We start from the raw sequence: 23,847 nt of genomic DNA, 5'->3' as shown, positions 1-23,847 counted from the left end.
TCCTGTGGATCCCAATACCTAAAACCTCTTCCCCCAGCAGCAAGAAGAGTGTGTGGGTACTTAGACTTAGTAGTTCTAGTGTGATAGGCAAGGTTGAATTCAGAGCTTTCATTATGCAACTAAGTCAGTATTAGCTAATGTCTTCTAGCAATTAGAGCAAATCTTAATTGACCTTGTGGCCTGTGTCAATCAAAGCATTAATTATCAAGCTGTTTATATACCATTCCTTTGTTTAAAGGTGCTGGGTGTAAGGGGGTCAGTGCAATACTATTAAAAGGAGTTCTTGCAATAAGTAATTGTATGATTAGTCTGCACCCTACTCCTGGCACTGAAACATACTGGCTGTTTTAGGATGAGGCTGCTTGGGATAATTCAAAGAGAAGAACAATAGCTTAGAGTACTGGAAATGGTCTATTCTTGAGTTTGAATACCTTAATGGTGCTAATGGCTTCCTTTTGTTCTTTTCTTATTCCATTCAGGTAGCACTGAATGAAAGAATGGGGCTATGTGAGTTTCACTGCTTAATTATAAGTTAGAGCTCAGTATTTGCTTTTTATTTATAAGATTATAGGACTTGTCTGTACTTGCTATTGTTCTGAAATACCTACTTGGTTTTAATTTCACAACTTGGTTTAATAACAACTTTTCATCTGTAGGATATGTCCTGTCACTAGTAACCTGTCCTGCTCTGCTCCCAGGCACTGCCCTGTGTGTTCTGCTTCTGTTCCACCACAGTAAGATTGGGAACCACGTGGCCTTTCCTCTCTTTCCCGTGCTGCAGTGGTTATTGCTACAGCAACGGCTGTTGTCTTCTTTCATGTCTTCAGACAGAAAAGAATTTCTCACCAAGTCCTGCTACACTGCTGGTAAGGAATGCAATGCCCTTAGGAATTCAAGTGGGAGAGAGTACCAGCTAAATTCTCAGTCTGTCTCTTCCCCCTTTCTCCCTAGTTTGAGCTGGAGATGTCTTTAGTCACTTTTAAAAGAGAAGATGTAACACTATAACTGACCATGGCAACAAATTAGCTCACAATCTCTTCTGCTCTTGCAAGATTGAGCGTCCTTGATCTGGAAGCTTGATGATTTATTATTCAAATGTGGAAATAATTTGGTAATTACATTGACAGAAAGCAATAACCATAATTGTGTGGTCAGAAGAGAAGGAATTACTTTGCAAGGATTCTTTAATGAGTGTAATAACACCTACTGATAGTGAATTTTGTTCAACCTCACACAACTGTCTCATGCTTTATAATCATTTTAGCCAATGCTGCTATATATGGGTGGTAGAGTTGTTTTGGGGGTTTTTGGAGTTTGTTTTTGTTTGGGGGTGTTTTCGTTATTTTTGTTTCATTTTGGAGGATTTTTACTTCTAAGACTTCTATATAAAGTGAATGTTCCCTAAATGTTTAGCAGAATGTTCTGCTAAAACCAGCAGAAAAATCTCTTTGCCCTAGTGCTATCAATACGGCCTGCCAGCTCTCAGAGAAAACACATTTGTAGTAAAATGTAGTTCTCCATAGCATTGAGGGTTACCTTTTGTTCTCCATACAAAGCACAATGGTGTCATCTGAGCAAGGACAGCACAGCAGAGAATCGGGTGGGGAAAGTCTCAGTAAGTTTAGATACAGAGAAGGCAGTAAAAAAAGGAAGAGTTTTCTCCTTGGGACCAAGACGGGTTTTGACATGGAAATAAAGTGCTTAAAAAATACAGTCCTAGACTAGGACAGACCAGTCTTATAACTACTCCAGTGTTTTCCCTGAGTTTTTGCATGAATGCTGATACAAACTGTATTATGGTCAAACTAATATGTAGAGTGTCAAACTACCAAATGCACTTACTTCAGCTGTATGTGTTTCCATTGTACCATGAGTATGTGTTACACTGGTATGGGTACAGACACAAGTTATTTCTTTACCTGCCAGTTCTAAGAATGTGAAGGCACTCAAAAAGAGCAGGAATAAAAAGATGAGATAGTAATAGACAAGTAATAAAATAACTAATACTATTAGAGTGATATGTGCATATCACTTGGTCCAAAGCCCATGAATACAATCTGTTTCTTCATGCTCATGTTACAGACTTCAAAGTTAGCAGTAGAATATAAAACAATAATACAAGAAATATTCACAAGCACAGTTACCAGCTCTCTTAGGTTTTCAGCCTGTGTCTTACAGGGTCTATTGGTCCTATTTGCATTTGGGGAAGAACAGTGCTCACTGCCTGATGCAATATGACTGCAGTTCTGCTTCTGTAGAGCTGGAGTATTTCCGCTGCCAACTTACACAAAGGCTAAAAAGTTTGTTCTGATTGAGCAAGACATTGCTGCAAGTTTTACAATCTCTGTAAAGTAGAAAAGCAATCAGTCTGGTGTTTAAAATTAGGCAATTTCTTTATTAAATTAATTGTGGAGAAGCCTGTCTTTCCCCACCCAATCCCTTTCTGCCTTTGCAGATCTAATGCCTACCAGTGCACTGCATTTAGTCACTGTGGTAACCACTTAAAAATAACCAATGTCCATTGAATCAACTCAGTAGCAGCCAGAAGGCAGAAATATTATTTTTCTGGATAACCTGTTCCAAGTGTCATCACTGGGGCCCTGCTCCTTCCAGATCATTGCCTTTCTTTATCACATGGCCTAAGCCTGACCATGATATTATTGCTCTCTTCTTTTCCTACTCTTCATCCTTTCCCTTTCTTCCCACCTTCTTTAACAGCAGGTTTCAAGTAACCATGGCAGCAAGGCTAGGAATTCTATGCTTATTCATTTCATCTGAAATCTGAAACCTGCATGGAGATAACTTGTCCAAACCCAGCCTTTGGTGCAAGAGAAGGCAATGTCAGTTATGGCAGCACTTACATGCTGGCTGTATTTGGTCCATTGTGTTAGAAAAATGTAAAGGTAGAAAGTAAGCCACTTAAAATTTGCAAAGTATTTAATAATTTCAAACGCATTTAGTACATAACTTACTCAGAGGAGAACCACTGCTATAACTTGCTCTAATTGATGTTGATTTGTAGGCTGACAGGAATGATTTCATAATCGTGTTCCTAGTCCTATGGTATGTGTTAACTTAAGGGGTGCCTTCTCAGAGTGGTATCAAGTGATGTAAATTATATCAGTATACTCTTTCAAGAGGAAATGTACTGTGAAACCTTAAAGGTGTCTCCTGCCAGGACAAGATATTAATCTCCTCTAATCTGTCACTGCAGTTGGACTCTGACTGGATCTGAGATCACAGTTTCAGGACAGAAAGATCTCCAGATTTTAACTTGTTTCAGTGCCAAGGGAGATTATCTCAAATGTTCGTATGTTGCAGATTTGGACATACCACATCTCCTTGCACCTAGGATGACTTAAAATCCTAAAACAATTGCTGTGTTTGTTCATGGGGAAGCTATGCAAAGCAATGATTACGAGGTATTTTTGTACGCACTTGATCCTGTGGGTCATCTGCAAGCAAAGCAGAAAGCCAGCAGTGTGATAAGTAACCTGTCTATTACTTAGTGTGTCTTATACTGTAACTTGGTAAACATCAGCTCTCAGCCAGGTTACTGTTAGTAACAGGAAAGGCTCAAACATTTCGCAGGGTTTCCAATAGTGTAGCAGCTGACCAAGTGTCTGCACTACCTGATCTGAGTGTATGATGCCACACAGAGAACAGCTCATAAGGCTGTTTGTTACTTCCTTGCAAATGTGTTGTTTTGGCCACAGTGAGCCAATAAAGGCTTTTACCTTTCCCTCCAAAGTTTTGCAATAGCTCATAGTGTTCCCGTGAATCACACACTTAGCTGGCTACTACCAGGTGCCTGCCAAGCACACTGGGAAGTAGCTCATCTATAGCTGGTTTTTGTATGCCTCAGTTTTCTAGACCAGAGACCCATGAGAGGTTATTTTGTGTCCCTAGAGAAGTGATGACTGGATCTAAAAAGGTCTGAGTCACAGCAGAAACAATTATCATGAAGCTGGATGAAGCCACCATGTGGCTTGTGACTTAGGCTGATCTGCAGACAAATTAGAAGAGATGGGTTTCTGGAACTGAGGTGTAAGAAAGGAGATACCTTTTTCAGCTTTTGTTTCCTTGTTCCTTGTTTTTGAATTACCACTAACTGTCACTGTCAGCAATGTTGGAAGATGTTCATAGTTGCATTTGCAGACACATAAGATCTTTTCAAAATATACAAAAGGCATTCATTCCCCACTTAAGTTCCCTTCCCTTCAGAGTCTTCAGAAGCCCCTGCTTTGTGTGATGTGAGTTGTTTGCACCACACAGCAGGATTGAGGTGGGGTCTCATCAAGTGGAATAGGCAAGGCCCCAAAGCAGCTCTTCATTTCATTTTCTACCATGCTCCCAGTAGGGTCTCTGTAGGATCACTTGTTTAACATTTCTTATAACACCTGATCTTAACCTTTCAGCAGTATTCATTTAAACATCCCATTTCCAAAGGTAAAGAATGCAAGTGTGGGAAGAATACAGGACATTGGAGCCCTACATTATGACCAGAGCAATCACAGAGTTGTTATTTTTGTGGAATATGTGTTTACAGGTTTACAGCTGTTACAGCTACAAGACTGAAGTGTACAGACACTGCTCTATGTACATTAAAAGTACGTCACCAACTGCATCAATTCAGTAAGTTGGCTGAATTCACGCATTTTTCAGGAAGACAACATTACCTAGCAGATTTTCTGGTTAGCTTCAAATTAGATGCAGATACATGCAAACCAGTAAGGTCAAGAGTCACTAAAACTTATAAGCAAACCACACCATCCCTTACAAACAGAGAAACTAAGGCTTGCAAATCCATAACACTGTCATCATAAAAACAGAAAATATCTTCAGATGTGGTAGGTTTGTGATCTAAAGGCATAATGATACTTTGTACCAGCTATTTTGACTTGTGCTAGCAAAAGAATTTTACCTTTTTAGAAAAGCAGAGTAATTTTCTGATCCTGCTGCCTTATCAGCCAAAGTTCATCAGCACAGAAACACTGAACAACAGAAGCCTTCCAAACGGACTCTTTTTTCATGGCAAGGTAATGATTGTCTCATGGTATTTCATGACAGTACACAGAATTAAGAATTTCTGTTGAACAGAGAAATAGGAAAAATACATTTGGGGTGACTATGACAACCTTCTGCCCTAGAAAATAGCAAGGAAACAAAAAACACCCTTTGCCTCATTCAGGAGTGAAACAGCTGTGGGTTCCAGGCAGGCTGCACAGCCCAGGCAGCTGCAAGTGGGAAGATGGGACAGCAGTAGGATTCAAGCTGGATGCCCCACACTGCCCAGGTGTGCACTGCTCTTCTCTGTGCACTTGTTCACACAGAAACAAAAGAACAGCTTCAGCTTCCCTCTGCCAGGTGCTTACCTGTACTACCAGAAAGTCATTAGTAATCCAAGGCACAGCCAACCACTCCTGCCTGAAGTCATGCAGACCAGAAGGCTAGACTCAATATTTAAATTTGCTGCCTCTATCTTTCTGTAAATTGAGAGGGGAGAAAAAACCAAAGAGAACTTTCTTGGTCTTATATTTTGGTCTCACATATGCTTTGGAATTTAAACACTTCTGTAACAAATAATTTTGTACAATATTGGGGGCCACTAAGAAAGATAATTTGTGCACATTCAGACACACCGTCATATACATTCTCCATTCTTTCTCCCATTTCTCCTCCCCTTCTTGCAGGGTCATGGTTTTGTTGTTCCCTTACACACTTGTCCTCCTTGCGGAGGTCCTTACAAGGTATGGGCAATGCTGCCTGGCTTAGGTGACATTCTGTGGTTCTTTGGTTACTTTCACCCTTTCACCCAGACATGTCTACAAGTGTTTCTTCCATTATTAATTTCAGCCTTGACTTAAAGCTTCCTGAGATGCTAATGGTCTGTTATCAGGCTGGAAAGGTGCAGTTTGTGTCCAAGGGTTTCACCTAAAAGCCAAGATACAAGACACACGGGAAACTTCCCAAGTGTGTGTGGGAAAGTGAGGAGAGTGGGAAGGGAAGGTTTCTGTCGTAAGGGCCTCACTGGGGGTTCTGCTCTGCCCTGGCTGTTCTCAAGTTTCATTCACACAGCAGCATGTTACACAGCTCTTATCACCCATCTCCCTCTCCTGTCCCAGTCCACACTGCTGCCTGCTGTCACTTTGCATGTGACACCTCGATCCTTCCCTCCAGTCACCAACCTCATTCCCCCTGCAAACGAGTCAGGCCAGTGCTGAGGTGTTGTCCAAAAACAGACACACGCATACAGAAACAGCCCCAAAGGACACACAGGGGCAGCTTATGAACAAAGCAGGACAGGGAAGGCTTACATGGAATGACCAGACTTGAACGGGGCAGATGGAGAATGGAGTGTTGCTGGGAACGCGCAGGCAAAGCTAAGACACAAGAGCAGCGTGATGGACTCTGCCCCACCCTACAGGGGCAGAGCTTAACAGCATCACACTGGAAATCTCTGGAGAAAGGTGTTCACACCTAATCCCATTTCTCCCTACCGGATCCATTCTAGCTGGAAAAACACCCAGCTTGCTAACAAGTGGGCGCTGGAGGGCTCAGGCACCCCCAATTCAAGGAGGGACGAAAGTGCTGGCGCTGCGGTCCGCAGCGTGCCTGCCTGCTGGCAGTGAATGACCAAAGGCCGGGCTCGCCTGCACCGTGCCCGTGAACAGCCAGGCCAAGCCGGACACCGCCGGCTGCTCAGAACAACACCGTGCTCCAGGGCCATCCTAGAGCACACAGCACAGGATCGCATTCAGATGGTTCTTGGACACATCCACTGAGGGAGACTACACAACATCTCGGGACAATCTGTTCCGGTACTAGGTCACCTGCATAGTAAAGACGTTCTCCCCCGTATTCAACTGGAACTTCCTGTGCATCATTTGAAGAGCCAGGTTCTGCTCGGTGGTGCCAAGCAAAAGGACCACAGGCAACGGGCAGAAACTGATGCTAAGGAAGTTGCACCTGTACGAGTGTCCCAACGAGGTTCTACCGGAGCCCTACGCACGCGCGGTGGTGTGTTCTATCTCCTGCGCTCATCGCGCTCATGCAAATCACGCTGCCGTGCGAAGGCCGATTCCGCGGGCGGCGATGAAGGCGGGGTCAGGCTGAAGAAGCCCTTCTTCTTCCCCGGTGCCTCCAGCGAGGGCTGCATCGTGTGTCCCTGCCGCATCCGCACACACAGCTAGACGCCGCAGCCAACGCGGCCCCGTGGGAAAACGCGGCAGCGGACGGGACTGCGCAGGCGCGGCCCCGCCGCCGCCTCGGCGCGCGCGTCACTTCCCGGCTGGGCCGGCGGCCCGCGGCGGAGCGCGGCCCCATCCTGACCCCCGGCGCGGGCCTGCTCAGGGAGGGCCGGCATGGAGAAGCTGCGGCGGGTGCTGGCCGGGCAGGACGATGAGGAGCAGGGACTGACGGCGCAGGTACGGCCTGGCGAGAGCCCGCTCTCCCTTCCTCTGCCCTCCCCGGCGCGGGGGCGCGCAGGTCGAGCGGCGCTGGAGCCTCCCCGCGCCGGGCCCGGCCCGGGATTTGTGGCTCGGGCGCTGCCGTGTTCACCGCGCCGCCTTCCCCGTCCCTGGCCTGCGCACACGCACACCCCACTTCCCGGTGCCTGCCCGACCGTGTCAGAGCGGGGCAGAGATCGGGAGGCAAGGGACAGACCGAAGTTTGCGACGTGCGCCGAGGGACGAGCGCTGTGGGCAGCAGGCTCTGCCTGGAGGATGAGTTTTGGCGAATTACTTTTGTGTGAAACTTTTGGCTGTGTTGGTAGCTTGGGGTCCTTCAGTTTCTACAAGTTTTTCTTGTGCTTAAGCAGGGAGCAGATAACATACTATGCTTCTTTCCAGCCCGATTGAGTCTGCGACTCAGTGTAAATTGCTTCTCCATTCCCTTAAGGCCTTAAATTTGCAGAAACAAAGGTTTTGTTTAGACAAACATAGTTTTGTATACATTCTGCTGAAGTTGCGTTTTGCTCCTTACTCCTTAAGTATGGCTTAATTGTTCTATTTTCTTCCCACTATCTTCCTCATCGTCAGCGGTTTTGTTTCCTTTTTACTGTGTTTGTAGACCATACATTCCTGAGAACAAATCTCTAGGTTGAAGCAAAGCTGAGCATGCTTACAAAGAACCATTTATTCCTTTAGCTCTCTCTTAACTCATGTGACTGCAGGTCAAAATGCCCCACATCAAGGAGTATCTTCCTTGCTACTTCCAGGGTGCTGGAGCATGGTGGAGGAGGCTGAAATGTAGCTGGGATCTGAGCTGTGGCTAACAAGCCTTGGGGAACCAGCGCAAACTGAGCACAGCTGGTATGATATTAGTTCTAGCAGCTTGCTGCTGGCATACTTCACTTGATTTTGCACTGAGTTGCCATTGGTCTTCAAGGTTCATGAATTTGGCCTCTGCCACAGCAAAGCACCTGAATTGTGTCCACTGATTCTGGAAGCAGTGTAGAATCTTTTCCCTTTCACACCAGAACTGGCTGCCAGCATTTGGGAGGGATGCTTCACCTTCTGCGTCTCTCAGGATTACCAAAGAAATACTTTCATTTCTGTTGATCTCAGTTGAGTTCCAAGAGAATTTATTATTCTGCCACCACTAGGCACATTTCACTCAAGGCACATGATAGTGACACAGAGTTTTCCTTTATTTGGTGCTGTGATAGTTGTTTTAAGGTGGCAATCGGTAGATAAATGCCTACATATTCAATGCTCTTATATTTAAATTTTATATCCTGAGGAGATAACTGAGTTAAAAAGGTGTTTAATTTGTTAAATGTCAGTAGTTAAACTATATAGGATTTCACTATTGTATGTAACGATACTGTTACAGCCAGAAAAGACTTTAAATAAGAAAAATCTGCCTATACTTAAAGCCTGTCCGGTACATGATAGAGTAAAACTTATAAATGTGTCTTTGGAGTGTCATGCTGAGATGAACCAGAAAGATCTTTAAAATAAATAAATACCCTTGACTTAAAAAAGAAGTGTTTAGGTTAGGCAGTTTCTCAGCTATATTTTTTCTCTCAAGGTAGCATTGTATTTGTAGAACAGCCTCTTTTTAGAGAGGAAATTCATACACGACATTCACTAAAGCTAGAGCTAAGTGGTGCTGACTATTTTTAAAATGCGTGTATTAGAGCAAAAAAAATAAGTGCACCCATGCAGAGAAGAATGCTTGGTAAGAGGTGGGGCTGTGAAAGAAAGTGTGAGGTTATGCATTGTGTGTGTAAAAAATTTTCAGCTGTTTCCATGATCTTTCTGGAGACGAGTCATATGTTTGGCTGAAAACAAAGGTCCTCTCTTTGGAATATCTGATTGTTGTGTAATAGCCATCATATGGCTATTATATATACATATGGTTATATATATTATTATATTTAGCTAATTGTATGTACATATTATATTTAGCTAATTATATATACATATTCTATATACATATATACATACATTATATATACACATATATTACATATGGTTCATGTCCATAGGTTTCTCTGGATTCTTTCCCTTGGTTTTTGCAGAACCATTATCATGAAGTCACAAGTCATTCCTGCTAAGAAGAAGACGAGTCTATAATGAAAGAACTGTGTGATGATTCAGGGAAGTTTTTCTGTACTTTCTAAACTCTTCAGATGACCAGCTGTTGTTTCTTGCTGCAATTAGATCCATTATTCTAAATATAATCTAAAAAAATAAATAAATTCATTACCAAAAATATCAACAATAAATAATAAATGTAGCAGTGCTATGATGTTTTCAGGGCAACATTATGCTGTTTAGTTTTATCAACACCAAAACTAATGTAAAATCAGTCCATGTGACACATTGGATGTTGCACGGCAGCTGCTTAAAGCACTCAAAAAGATTTTAACAGAGGAATAGACCAGGTATTTCTTTATTTTTTTAAGAATTTGTATATTACATTTCTTATATTACATATCTTACATTTAATTTCTTATGTTACACATTTTTTATTTTAATCTCAGCTGGTGATAGTGATAGAAATACATATAAGGAGGCCTGTTAAAGAAAGATGAGAATATATTTCTATACATATTGTTCCACTGTGGTTTAGAAACTCAATTCTGCAAATGTACTCAATGTTTCTTTGCATTTTCTCCATTACTTGCATATTTACCATCGATAGAAGATGTAATTGTTAACTTCTAGATTAGTAAACATAAAGTGGTTCTGTTTTTCTGTTTGCTCATGTGCAAAACTGATATAAGGTAATATGTGGGGGGAACCTAGGTGGATGTTCAGAGCCACAAGAACTATTTTTGATCAAAAGCAGCCTATTGGATTATCATTTATATTGTTTATTGTGTGTCCAGTGCAAACTCTTTAGCAGTGATGCTGCTATTACAAGCCTGTTCCTTATGTTTCAGACAGTCTCCATTGTAGATTCCAGTTTCCACTTGGGGGTTCCTCTTGATTTTTGGATGTTTTGCTCATTTCTTTCATATATTATTAGTTTGAAATAGCCTTTGAATAAAAAGCTTCTTGCCCAGGAGTTTGGCATTAAAGTTCATCAGTAGAAAGCAAAGGATTTCCTTTTGTTGATTTCAGTTTAATTTTTCTTTTTCTTCTTAGAAACAAGCTGATAAGCAGTACAGTAAGAAGGGTATGTTTTAGAGGAACTCCCTTGCCACCACTAGTGTTCTCCACACAAACCACAGATGTGGAATGTGCTTGGAAATTTTTTCAGTCGCCTAAGTAAAAGCTTTTTCTAATCCAAATACCATAGACTGCAATAACAACTCTTTTTATCTGAAATCTGGGATTAGCTGTATAATTTATGTCAGACACACAAAAAGAATCTTTAGTGCCTTTGTGTTGTTTCCTGCTTTTGTTGCAAGGGCAGCTTAGACTTCCTTTTTCTTAGGGCTCATAGTCTCTGTTACCTCAGGATGTCCCATGGTCCCTAGTATTGAAATTACTGCCTGCAGCATGTGTGGCAGGGTTCCTGCACTGTCAGGTCCTCAGCTTCTAGAGTGAGCCTGGCATTTGAGCACAAGCTGGTGTCTGTGGTTTACACAGCTGAACTGTATATCGGTAACTCAACTTTTGCAGCAAGGTGCTTCTCTAGCGTGGTCAAACAGGCATCTTGGAAAGGCAGTGAGTTCCATTGCTTCCGGGAAACCCAGAAGGTATAAATTGTAGAATATTATTACTTGAAAGGGACTCACCAGGATTATAGAGTCCAGTTCCTGGCTCTGCACAGCACCATCCCCAAGAATTCTCTGTGCCTGAGAAAATTGTCCAAATGCTTCCTGAGCTCTCTCAGGCTTGTGCTGTGACCACTTCCCTGGGAGCCTGTTCCAGTGCCCAGCCACCTTCTGGGTGAAAAGCCTTTTTCTAATATCCAGCCTAAACCTTCTTTCACAGCTTTGGCTGTTCTCTCATGTCATGTCTCTGGTCACCACAGATAAGTGACCAGTGTCTCCCACTTTGCTTCCTCCCATGAGGAAGCTGTAGACTGCAATGAGGTCTCCCCTCAGTCCCCTTAAATATTAGGGACTAAGAAAATGCATTACCAGGTCCCCAGTTTCAGGATTTCAATGTATTAAATGTATTAGATGTATTAAATAGATTGAGCTTGACAACATAAATGGTGACACTGTTGGGAATGGTTGGAAGGACGAGCCTTCATTTCCATACCTTTTAATGTATTTAGTCTCATTATTACACAGGATGCTCTGGCAGCCCTCATGTCACAGCATATCTTCCTGTAGTTCATGTACATATATTGTCAATCTATTTTTAAGAGTTAAAGCCATAAAATGTATCAAACTTTTAGGGGTTTGTGGTGTTTTTTGGTCCAAACCTTTGTGTGGTTCTCTTATTTCTTATGCTGGATATTTTTTTTTGTTTGTTTTTTTACCTCTTAACTGTTAGGGATTTAACTGAAGGTAAAGCTGTTTTCAAATGTATTTGAAGAATGAAATCTGGTAGCTCTTCAGGAGCACTGTCAGATAATAAGATTAGAAGAGCAGTAAGTAGCAGCAATGAGCCTGATGCATCTGAATAAAGGATTTATCTTCATCCTTTCCCTGTTTTCTAGGCAATCTGAAATGTGTGTGTTGGGTTTACTGATATTATTGGCCTATCTACACTTCATTTCTGAACACAGATGGAAAAGATTTTTACTCTTTATTTTTGTGTGTATGTGTGCTTGTGATTAGTTGCATGAATAGGTGTAACTAAAGGCATGATTGAAATGGGTATCTTCAGCTGTGTGCTACCAGTTGTTCCTACTCGTCTTAAAAATGCAGGCATTTAGGACTCTGACTGTCGAATATTATTTCAAATACTAAACCATTGTTTAGTTATTGCTTTTGTCTGTTTTTTAATGCATACATAAGGATAAAGTGTTGGACCTAGCAAGGTAAGCTGCATCTTCTGACCTTTGGAAAATTTTGTCCTCACAGCACCTTTATGTGTGTGTGCATGTTGCAGTTTTTTATTAAACTAGATACAGAGTCCTCATTTGTACAAATGTGAAATTGTTCTAAGCAGTAATCAGATTTCCTTGGTTAGCTTACCACTGCCTGAGAAATTTTTCAGGAGATAAAGAGAAATATCAGACTCATTGGCTGGGGAAGGTATATAGTGCATATTCGGTTGATAAGTCTTGATTAAAATACCTGTTGACTAAATAACAGGAGAGCAAGTTTGCCTGTGACAACTGAACTAATAGGAAAGTTGTTTATTTAAAGTAATTTTAGGTAAGCTGAAACAACACTTCGCTTAATAGGCCAGTTCAGAACAGAAAGTGCATTTAATTGTAGTGACCTGGAATAAGATGAAATGCATTGTTCTTACAGCATGGGTGGAGATGAGCTATCTAGCAAATCACTTCTGCTGAAAGGGACCTTTCTGCCAGATACATGGCGCTGCCTCTTTCCTTACATCAGCCCTGCTGCTTTTCAGCCCAGCTTGCAGAGCTGGCTTGGCTCGTTAGCCAAGTCATCAGAATAGAAGGAACATTAATTCTGTTCTCATGTCAGGAGTTGTATCAGGTAGCTCAGGTTCTGGAGTCACTCTGGAGAAGCAGGAAGTGAAATATTCCTTTTCAGCAAGTTAGCTTAGTCTAATGAGACAAACTGTTAATTTGCCTACACCTTCAGGAAGGTAATTGGAAGAGAAATTGGAGTTGTAATGCTTGCAGTGGCTACTGGCATTAATATGTACGACGGATCCTCTCTAGTAACAGAAAAAGGTGGTAATGTCTACAGGAACCTAGAGTGTTGCACAAATGGATTCAATCCTTTGAAAATTGTTGGCAGGTCCATTCATTTATTTGGTTTGGTACTTAGCTGTGACTATTTTCAGTTGTGTGGTGATTAACAAATCTGTTTGAAAGTGAAGCAGCATTGCTTGTGTGCCAGGATATACCTCTATGGGTTCTGTCTTTTTTGTTTGTAAATATGTTTCCATATGGTCCAGACTGATAATATGATTTTGTAATATGAAAGAATTAATACACAAACAACTGTTAAGCAAGATAAAATAATTATTTCCAGCTAAAAATTGTTTTGTTTGAAATTAAGTACTTCAGTGGTAAAGAAAAAAAGTCCTTTAGATTGTTCTAAACTGGGTTTGTAATACCCTCTTTTTCCTCTCTTCTTATTAAGGTCCTTGATGCCTCAACACTCAGCTTTGGTACTCGAGTCAGATGGTTTGCCATATGCTTTATTGCTGGCATTTTATGTTCTTTTCTTGTAAGTAAAGTTATTTTTTTTTCTTGGGCTTTATTATTGTTCTACAGTTAAATCTCATTCATATTCCTCTTTTATGTGTGATTCTACGTTTTATACTGCATTCTGTATTTTGTGTGCTTTTATTTAACTGGACATTAAATGTATAATTGGCTGTTGATCTCTAAATTATTATTTTGGCTATTTTTCTTTCAGTTACAAAAGTATGCATTTTTACTGTAGCATAATGCATTTTCTCATTAAAAGATTTGAACACTGCCAAAATATGCTCTATTTTTGTAACTGGTGTATTAGGATAGAGGTGTGTACCCATCTGATTTTTTTTTCTCTCCAATAAAAGGACAAAAGAGGGGGAGAAGCTTGAAAGGTTATTAAAGGCTGAAGAAACCACAAGTGTAGCATGTCACACTCCACAAATTAATGGGTGTGGTTGTGTGTTGACACTTGAAAAACCTGCACTCCTGGTGGTTTTACAGTCAGTAAATCATGTGTTCATTCCTGAACTTTAGGGGCTGGCAAGAGTCTGCAGCCTGCAGTTAAGAGTTGAGATCTATTAATTTCTTGGCTCTGTCAAAATCTGACACAGGTAACTTGCACAAGAAGGCAGTTTTGGTTTGGTTTTTTTTCAGCTGCATGGAAACTCCCAGAAACAGCTGAAAAAACATTGGGGAAGTCCTCTGCTTTTCCTTCTTCTCTATTTTCCTTCCTCTTCTATTTCCCTTCCCTCCCTCCCTCCCTCTTTTCCTTTCTTTTCACCACGGATTTCCACTGAAATTGCAATTGAGTAGAATGTGGTTACTTTTTTGTTGGTGTGTTTTTCAGGACACAGTGTGCAGATCACTATTTTTCTTCTAGTGGAGGCTTTCTTTAGGCTCTGACAGGCTGAGAAAGTTGGGTCTGTACAGCCTGGAGAAGAGAAGGTTGTGTGGAAACCTCATAGCAGCCTTCCAGTATCTGAAGTGGGCTTACAGAGAAGCCAGGAAGGGGCTTTTTGTTAGAAGCTGTAGTGATAGGACAAGGAGTAATAGGTACAAATTGAGAACAGGGATATTTAGGTTAGATATACGGAAGAAATTCTTTATTGTGAGGCACTAGAACAGCTTGTCCAGAGAAGTTGTGGATGCCCTATCCCTGGCGCTGTTCAAAACCAGGCTGAATGGGGCTTTGAGCATCCTGGTCTAGTGGGAGGTGCTCCAGCCCATGGCGGTGGCAGTTGTATCTAGGTGATCTTTAAGGTCCCTTTTCCCTTTTCTATGATTCCTTTTCTCCTTTTCTTTCTGATCATCCTAGGGAACTGGGATCAGCAGAAGGCTTTGGATTTTTTTTAGTTCAGTGGAAAGAAGAGATATCTGGAACTAAGAGTTCTGAAATGTTTCTCTTCAGCCTCAGTGTATTTAGGCTGCAAATCTAAATTGTTGATTGGAGGAGAAAGGAGATGGTGAATATTAGTGCAGCTCTATGACATTTTATCTTGTGTGCAGAGGTGTAGGATGTACACTGGGGCATTTTAACAAAAGTGGAAGTGTTGTGAAGGAGGATATAAACAGTACAAATAAATGTGTTCAGTAATATAAACAAACTGCCTAGTTGTAAAAATATCCAGAAATCCAGTGAACCAACACATTGTTTGCCAGCAGGTGGCAACAGAAGTGTGCTGGGTAGTGACTGCTGCAACTCTGAGAACAGTGTACTTTGCTAGTGTATGTCAGAAATATGTTCTTCATAGTATGAAGTTATATTTATAGACTATAAAATCTAAATAAATTGAATTAATTAATTGCAAACGTGCCAATAACCTGTCTTTTATAGGGAACAGCATTGCTATGGCTCCCAAAGGGGATTAAACTTTTTGCAGTGTTCTATACCCTGGGAAATATTGCTGCTCTTGCCAGGTACGATTTCTTACTTATTACTTTTAGAAAAGTACCTTCCTTTTCAGCTACATTTCCATTTGCTTTTACTCTACAGTGCTATGTTGTGTGTACAACATTGTTATATATTGAATGCTAATAACAAAAACTTGTTTGTTTAATGGTTTTGTTGTTTATCAGTTACCTTACACAACTGTTGGTGAGCACATCACAGCTGGTATCTGAAATATGAATAACAAATTGGTAGCTGAATGTTTATTACTCTTTACGTGTAAGTCCTTCTGCCAGGTACAGAAGTACCTCAGCTTCAGGAGCAAACTGGTAGTCTGCCCTCTGTGTGGATACTTAGTTACTGGAAGGAGCTTTTTGCTTTTAACAGAGAGATCATACTGTTTCCAAGAAAACTTTCAGAAAGGAAACATTCAGGAAATCCTTGTTTTGACTGTAAGGCTGAAGGCAGAATCCAAAATTTGCTCATAGTGTATTTTTAAACTCTCTGATTCTTTGAAATTTTCCCCATAACAGTCCTAAAAGATTTGCCTCGAAAAGGGACCCTCTTAAGACTGAAAACTTTGCTTTCACAGTTTGGAAGACACATAAGAAACAAGTTAATGTCCCTAAGGTATTTTCAATTTCTGTTTTTCCCCCTTCTCTTATTATTTTAGTGTAGTTGAGGCATGGTCATGGGACTCAAACACAAAGCCTGGTCTTGACTTCTATGGACTCCGACTTCAGTCAAGCAACTTAACTTTTGAGTCAAAGCTTTTTTAATCTGTTAGAATTCATGTAATGTGGCAATAACATTTGAGAAACATGAAGGTACTGCTTTTCCACAACAAATTTGTTAGGAGACAATAATGTCTATACTGACATTGAGTTTCAATTGTGGAACTATTCTATCTCATACTAAAACAAGACAAACAGTTAATACTGGAGATAGTCAAAGCTAAGTTTTTGCCTTTCTCTCACTTATCATAATTTTATTATTTGTTGTTGATTTCAAGTGAGGTTTTTACCTGGTACTTTGAGTGTGTTTTCATTTCTTCAAATTAAATGAGCATTTTAGAAACTTAGTACTAATTAAGTCTCACTGAGTTAAGAGGAAAGTTTTTACAGACTAGTATTTCTTTAAGGAGAATGCTGAAAAACTTAGTCTGCACTCCAGCTAAAATTAGAAGGAAAAAGAGGCTCATTTTTCCTTCACTAGTCCTTTTGGATATAAGAAATAGGCAACTGTGTTCTAAGAACAGTAGGAGATGATAATGAAGTTCCAAATTGTCAAGCAGATTTAAACTTTTCCAGGCTTCTTTGCAAGTCTGCATTTAAACCAAAATGCAGTTACCACTCTTACTAGCCTGTTTAGGCCCCTCTAACTTGTTTTTACTATTGTTTTCTAACCATGAACATGAAAACAATGATACTTACTTTATTGTTCTCAGGGATCACGAGTGTGTCTCTACACAATGGTTTATCTAAAAGAATTTTTCTGTTTAACTGGAGGATGTCTAGAATTTTTCTCCAATGTTTCTGCTCCGTATGGAATCTCTTCTTGTCTCTGGAGTAGCTCTTGTGATGTCAGTATTCTCAATATGAATCAGATTACAAACAATGTATTTTTCTTTCTATATTTGTTCTGCCTATTTTGTGTGGCCAAAACGCAATTCCTTTTTATCACTGTATTTTTCTCATCTCTATCCTTACACTCACTAACTAATATTTTCTTCTAGTTCTTCATGTCCCCTTTTTTTTTTTTGTCTTGGTTTAATTTTATGGCTCAGCAGACAAGATGAAAAAATACTGAGAAAAAAAATAGTTTGGATTGCAGTGAATATAAAATTTTCTTTTTCTATTGAATTTTGAAAACTTTTTTTCATTTAATATGAACATTTGAAGTCTGTCTGCATAAGATTAAAAAAGTGAGGGAGATGCATGTGCAAGGTTGCTGGTAGGAGAACATTTGGATGTAGAAGATTGAATTCTATTTGCTGCCTGGAATGTGGATTTCCATATTTCTTCTGTCATAGAAGACTTATGATTGGCTTCAGAAAGAAGCTCTATCAAACTCTTCCCTGCTTTATTTAATATAAAAAGGAGTTAGACTAGGTTTTCTGCTCTGTAATAAAGCATTTAGACCACCACAGATTACAGGCATTGAACTGTCATTAAATTGTGTTTTCTGCAAAGCAGAATGACAAGGAAGAAAGAGACTCATCTCAAATATTTGAAGGCAGAGAAATACTCATGAGGTTGTGAACTCTTAGTACAGATGGCATTTCTTTGCATAAAACACAGCATGTGGTGTTGGCGATGGTTTTCATTCTCCCTTCAAGTTAACTACAGAGTAGAAAAAAGCAGGAGGATTGATACAAACAACTGAACTTTTTCTGCCTTTTTTCTTGCTGAGTTGGACTAAAAGAGGTAGAAAATCTTGATTGTAGCTACTTGCATTCTGCCTGGGTTAAAATATGTATTATTAAACAAAAATTTTCTACAGCAGGTTGTAATCTTGACATTATTTTAGCAAGTCAGTTATAACAGCTTCCACACAAAATTCACTAGACTTCAACTTGATAATTCTGCTACACTTATAATGTTTTGGTAATGTAAAAAGCTCTAACCACTATATTTATTCCCATTATCTTTCCTGAAATCTAGGATATGATCTGATTTACTTCTGCAGTTGAGTTTTCTCATCTTTTTTTTTCTTCTGTCTATTATGGTGCTTGCCATCTTAAAATAACAATCAAAACATCTTTGACCACCCACCCATCTCTAAATTCATGTAGAGCTACTTATAGTTCAATCTCCCCCCATTTAATATCTCTTAACATGATTTAAATTTAACTGTAACTGCACTGCTGTTTTAATTATCTTTATTTATAAATGGCATTCAGCACAATCAAACAGATTACTAGTGGAAATGTGTTTTTTCTTATTTGATGAAAGAGTTCATGAAAACTGATTTGCTTCTATGCTCTTCTGTTATTCCTTGTATATCCTGTCACCCTCTGTCCTCTCTTATCTCAACCAATATAAATGTTCTTGTATTTGCCTGTTACTTTTTTTTCATTATGGTAATATTTTGGAAAGAATTTCGTGACCAAGGGTGACTCATAAACTGTTTCCCGAGCTAAATTCATGGAGTATTTCACCTTCTGTTCTAGTTAGTCTATGTTGCTAAGCACTGAAATATCTTTTTTTAAAAGCCTTTGCAGTCATCTATCTGTTGGAAAGCTGGTTAATTACCTACTGTCTTTTAGAAAGAGTTATTTCAAAGTGATTTACAATTTGTTTTGGTTTTTTTATCTCCTATTAGTACGTGTTTCCTGATGGGGCCGCTGAAGCAACTGAAAGCAATGTTTGATCCAAAACGATTAATAGCTACGATTGTGATGTTGGTAAATATGCTATCTTTCTTTCCTTTTATTAAAAAGCTTTCCTTTAGCCTCAAAGCTAAATTTGATGCTTTTCTAAAGGGAGGTTATTTCTCAGTCTGCCTCTTCCTTCTGCTGAGAAATTACAGTCAAGCTGTTAAACTCTGTATGTCACAAAGATCATCTGGCTCCTTTCTATCAACATGTGTGGGTTTTTTGTTTATATTTTTTTAATTAATCATTTGGAGTAAAATGTTCCTTATGAAATCTTTCTTAGTAAATGCTAATGGCAGGTTAATTATTTTTAATTTATTTTCTAAAATACTTTCTTCAAGAACAAGGGGAGAGATTTTTTTAGCTACTGTGGAAAGTCAGTAGCCACCAAGTGTAGCTTTACAGTTGTTTTTTGGCTGCAGTTTGGTCTGTAAAGGTCAGTGGTTCAGCACTTTGAAAGCAATGGAGAAAATTAATTTATTTTCCCAAAGGCTGGGAGGCCACATGTTCAGCTTTGAGATTCTCCATTGTGACATCCCTGGCTCCTTCACTTCCACAACCATCATTTCTTCTTCCTGCAGGATGGAAAAACCTTCTCCCCAGTATCAAAATTCCTATCCCAAAGCTCTGTGCTAGGCAGTTAAAACAACTTTCTCCCCTTGCTGCTTCTCTCTTTAATACTTTTCTGTCTTGCTCCTACTGGTTTGTTTCAACTTTGATTTTTGAAATGTAGTTGGCTTTCCTATTCTCTCTATCATATGACTTGTTTTTCTAGTTTAGTGAGTAAGAAAGTCATAAATTCTTTCTGGATGGCTGTCCTATGTAGGTTGCATGTTCTTCCTCTCGCACAGCCACATAAAAAAATAGTTATCTCTTTTGAGAAGCTTACATTTGCCCCTGTCTTTTGGAGAAGGCACTTGATCATTGCTTGGATTCCAAACTTTATTCAACAGAGTTTTGTTTTGTTTTGTTTGTGTTCTTGTTTTGTTCTGTCACTATTTTCAACTCATACCAAGTTACAAGTCCTAGAAAGGTTACATTTTGTAGGCATGAATTAAAAATGTCCAATAATATCTCCAGTTCTCCTAGAGTCTGTATTTGCTGAGTGTAAATTCTCCAACACTTTACAGCTGTGGACTTTTTCCAATGAAACTGAGAGCCTAAGCCAGACACTTAAAACAACAGGCACAAAAATAATTTTGCTCTGATGATCCTGTCATCCACTGTGCCTCAGACATGGCGACAAAGAAAATAATTCGCTTTGAAGGCTGTAAAAACAAAACATATCAGGGAAATGGAAGGAGAACAGAGAGCAGAGCATATCAGAGACCTACCTGTGCAGAGAGGCTACCAGCAAAGTTGGGAAAATGAGAATGAAAGGTTTCATCTAATAGTAAACATGAGCATTGGATGAGAGCCAAGACTTTTTGTATGGAAATTTCAGTAAAACACATAAGAATTGGTGAATTTAAAGTTTTGAAAACTTTGGATGAATTTGACTGTTTTAATCCCCATCCTAACAAAGCTAGAATTGTAGGGAGTTCAGGAGTTACAAACATGTTTGGAAAATTTCAAGAGTGTGTTACTTTTCTTCCTTTTAATAAAATGCCAACAAATTTTCTTTCAAGTGAAAATTGATTTATGGGTTTTTTTTGTGTTTTCTGCTATGTGTAATGAAAAATGGAGGAAGCCAGTTAAGATCTAGTGGAAAAGTTTTAAGTGATGATTAGGCTTGCACAAATGGTGTGATTATTTCATGTAGTAAACCATTGTAACATTCCATCTAAAGTGTTTAAGTACCTCGAACAAAGCTTCATGTGAGCTTTTTCACTGTACCTGAGGCAGCTGCTCTCTAGTAGACTCTTCATTAGTGAAACCTTTGAAGATGAAAAAGCACTGGCAGATGAGGCATAGCCTGTGTTTACCAGATCCTGTAATTGAGAATGGATGTTTTTAATAAAGGGTTGTTTGTAGTGATGCGCGCATCTTTCTTGTCAGAGATAGGTGTTATGAATACCAGGTTCAAAATGAGAGTATGTACTGGAATAAGAGAGTAACAGTTACCAGACTTCTTGATTCCTTTCAGTAAAGCTTTATCATTTAAGCCCACCTCTGAATAGAACCAACAAATAAGGGTGCACACATCGGTTTATACTCCTGCTGGTTCCTCAAGTCAACTCCTGCCTTGTCTTCCTTTCAAAACTTGTCCCAGCCCTTCGGGCCATTCATACCTCATACTGTGCTTTGAAAAACACCGTGGAGTTCATCATATAGTCACTGTGAGACAGCCTTTGGCTCTGCTTGTTTCAGAAGTCAATTTTAAAGTGCTGATTGCCCATTGAAAACATGGAAATGATCACTGTACTTGCTTCCTTGTGTATTTGAGTATTCATTCTTTTTTTTCTTTGTATCTCCTTCTCACTCCAGCTTTGCCTAATATTGACTCTGTGTGCTGTATTCTGGGTAAGTGAGAATGCTTTTCAGAAAAAAAAGTAATGTCAGTTGGGTAGTTTATTAATTGTATTGTAGCTTTAAGATACAGTTCAGTGGTGAAGGAAAGGTGAACTCATGTGTGGTGTTTTTGTTGTTTGCTGCAGTTGAGCTCAGGTGGAGTGATAAGTCTGTTGGCTGTAAAAAGCAAATGCAACCTTCCCACCTGCATGTGATATAGATGAGGATGTATTGGGTTTGGTCTGCAGACCTCTAGAATAAAAACTGAGAAAGACAAGTTCAAATATTGTTCTGTCTCAGTGATGCATACTTATGTCAGAAAATACCAGAGTGTATAGCCATCTTCAGAAGCCATGGATACAGAATTTAAGCTGGTTAAGACAACAGAAAAAAAAACCAGAAGTACCTTCAAGCATCTTGGTCAAAAACTAACTGTAGTTCCATTCCATAGAAGTAAATATGTCACTGGAATGGACTTCTATATTTGCAGAAGTACAGTGACATGAGTGAGTGTTAACACTGATGTTGTTAGTTGTTTCCAAAGCTAGAAAAGGTTTACATAGCATGATGCTGATGCAGTGATGGATAAAATGAATGGAGAGTTGTTGGAAAAGAAACAGCAAACTAAGACAAGGAAATTTAGTTATTGGCAACTCTGTTCTTGATTGATCAGTCTGTGCCAATTGTTTGCAGTATAGACTGGTGTGAAAATTGAACTAATTTGCAGTATTTTTGCTTTATTTTTGTTTAGTGGAACAAGAAAGGTTTGGCAGTGTTATTCTGCATATTGCAGTTCTTGGCAATGACCTGGTAAGATTCTTAAAATTCCTTTTAATTTCTTCTCCCTGTCCCTACACCCGCGTGATTAGAAACCTATCATATATATATTATTCACATATAAGTGTGCCCAAATGCTAGTCTCAATCTGTTTTTTCTCAGCTAGGTTGTGTAACTCCAGCAAAATCTATTTTTAATCGTCTTGCAAAAATGGTAATTTGAAGTATATTCTGCAATGTGTGAACTTATCTGAAGCCTTAAGAAAGGAGTAGATATGCAAAAAAAAAATTGTCATGCTTTTTCTGTGTTGTAAAAGTATCCTCTCCTCTTTTTTGAATTCTAACTAGTTTTTGATTTTTGAAGAGAAAGAAACTAAAAAAACATTTCCATAGAGTACATCCTGCCCCAGGAATATACTGGGTGGATGTGAGAGGGTGAATTTAGTGCAGCAGGTGCTGTGATGACCAGGGGCTCCGGGTCTGGATTTGGCAGTGTGTGAGTGCAGTCAGGTGAATCCTTGCAAGCCTGGCAGAAGTTCTGGAAGTTACTGCCTTTTCCACAGAGATACACACATGGTGTCATTGTCCCAGGTGAATGACTTGGTGTCCTTATCCCAGGTGCTCACTCTCAGGCAACCCAAGGTGACCACAGTTCTCGCTTGAACTTGCCCTGAATAGACAAAGTATGTCCTGACCGTGGGTCTGAGGACAAGAAACCATTTGTTCAGGACAGGGACTGTTGGGCATGGCGCTAGATAGAGGCAAGGCCACTAGCTCAGTGTATGCTCTGTGTGTTTGCAGCAGACAGTTCACATTTGTTAAGTGTCTTGGGGTTTGATCAGGCTGGGTATGAGAACAGAACACTGCCTGGAGGCTTGTGAGAAGTAAGTTTCAGAGAATAATAGAATTGTCAGCTGAGTGTCACATTTGTGGAATATTATTCATCCTACAGCATGTATTTGTATTTAGTTACATAAATAATATGATTAGCTGTATATTTGCATAGTAATTTAGATTTTCTTTTAAAGTAGAAGAAGTTGTCTCTATCATCTTGAGTACCATTTTCACACAAATCTCTATTCCTTTTGGATTAGGCAATAGCAAATCTGTTTTTTAAAAGTTCATGTGCAATAGAAGTTATGAACTACATTAAAAAAAGGGAAAAAAACGCAATTAAACAAAGAAAAAGTAAATTACCAAATCTGCGTCACTGTTTAGTTCTTGTCCAAACATGTCCCCTTTTCTCAGATAAACATTAAATTGAATAGAATCTTGTTTAAAATTTTGTTACAATGGTTGCTTTCATTAATGCTCGCCTAAAGTGAAATAATTTGGTTCTAGGAGAGACATGAACACTCTGCAAATATACTTTTTTCGTCTTTTTTTCAGGTATAGTCTGTCTTATATTCCTTTTGCAAGGTGAGTCTGCATAATAATTTCCATCTTAACAGAAGTCAGTTGCCTTTACGCTGGGAAAAGGCATAAAGTACTTCACATGTGTGGAAAAAATATAACATCCTTCTTTTTCTTTTAATTTTTAGAAAATGGCATAGCTGAACTTAAAACTCATGCTTAATATAAGCTTTAAATAGAAGTGCAATACATAGTAATTCTCTTTAATACATTTCTTTCTAGTTTCCACCACTGAAAATTAA

General features: G+C 39.5%; 1 protein-coding gene across 5 annotated transcripts in view; it reads left to right on the top strand.

Moving 5' to 3' along the window:
• SFT2D1 (SFT2 domain containing 1) overlaps positions 1 to 23,847 on the top strand; it is a 30,159-nt gene that overhangs the window by 159 nt on the left and 6,153 nt on the right. Inside the window, exons 1-9 of one of the 5 annotated variants that reach the window (XM_039707641.1) lie at positions 7 to 866; positions 952 to 7,427; positions 12,371 to 12,393; positions 13,643 to 13,729; positions 15,536 to 15,618; positions 18,914 to 18,995; positions 21,393 to 21,428; positions 22,168 to 22,226; positions 23,582 to 23,611. Coding sequence is in view for 3 of the 5 variants with exons in the window: in XM_039707642.1 (XP_039563576.1) it covers positions 699 to 866; positions 13,643 to 13,729; positions 15,536 to 15,618; positions 18,914 to 18,995; positions 21,393 to 21,428; positions 22,168 to 22,226; positions 23,582 to 23,611 (545 nt within the window). In the remaining 2 variants the exon portion in view is untranslated. Of the gene's footprint in view, positions 1 to 6; positions 7,428 to 9,526; positions 9,606 to 12,370; positions 12,394 to 13,642; positions 13,730 to 15,535; positions 15,619 to 18,913; positions 18,996 to 21,392; positions 21,429 to 22,167; positions 22,227 to 23,581; positions 23,612 to 23,847 lie in introns of those variants that run through there. The other 4 variants (XM_039707640.1, XM_039707645.1, XM_039707642.1 and 1 more) reach the window with 4 other exon arrangements.

This window comes from Passer montanus, unplaced genomic scaffold (assembly GCF_014805655.1).
Source record: "Passer montanus isolate IOZ18808 unplaced genomic scaffold, ASM1480565v1 scaffold2, whole genome shotgun sequence".
In the NCBI taxonomy this organism is placed as follows: Eukaryota; Metazoa; Chordata; class Aves; order Passeriformes; family Passeridae; genus Passer; species Passer montanus.
The sequence above is the reverse complement of the archived record's forward strand: the minus strand, read 5'-3'. Positions and strand labels throughout refer to the sequence as shown.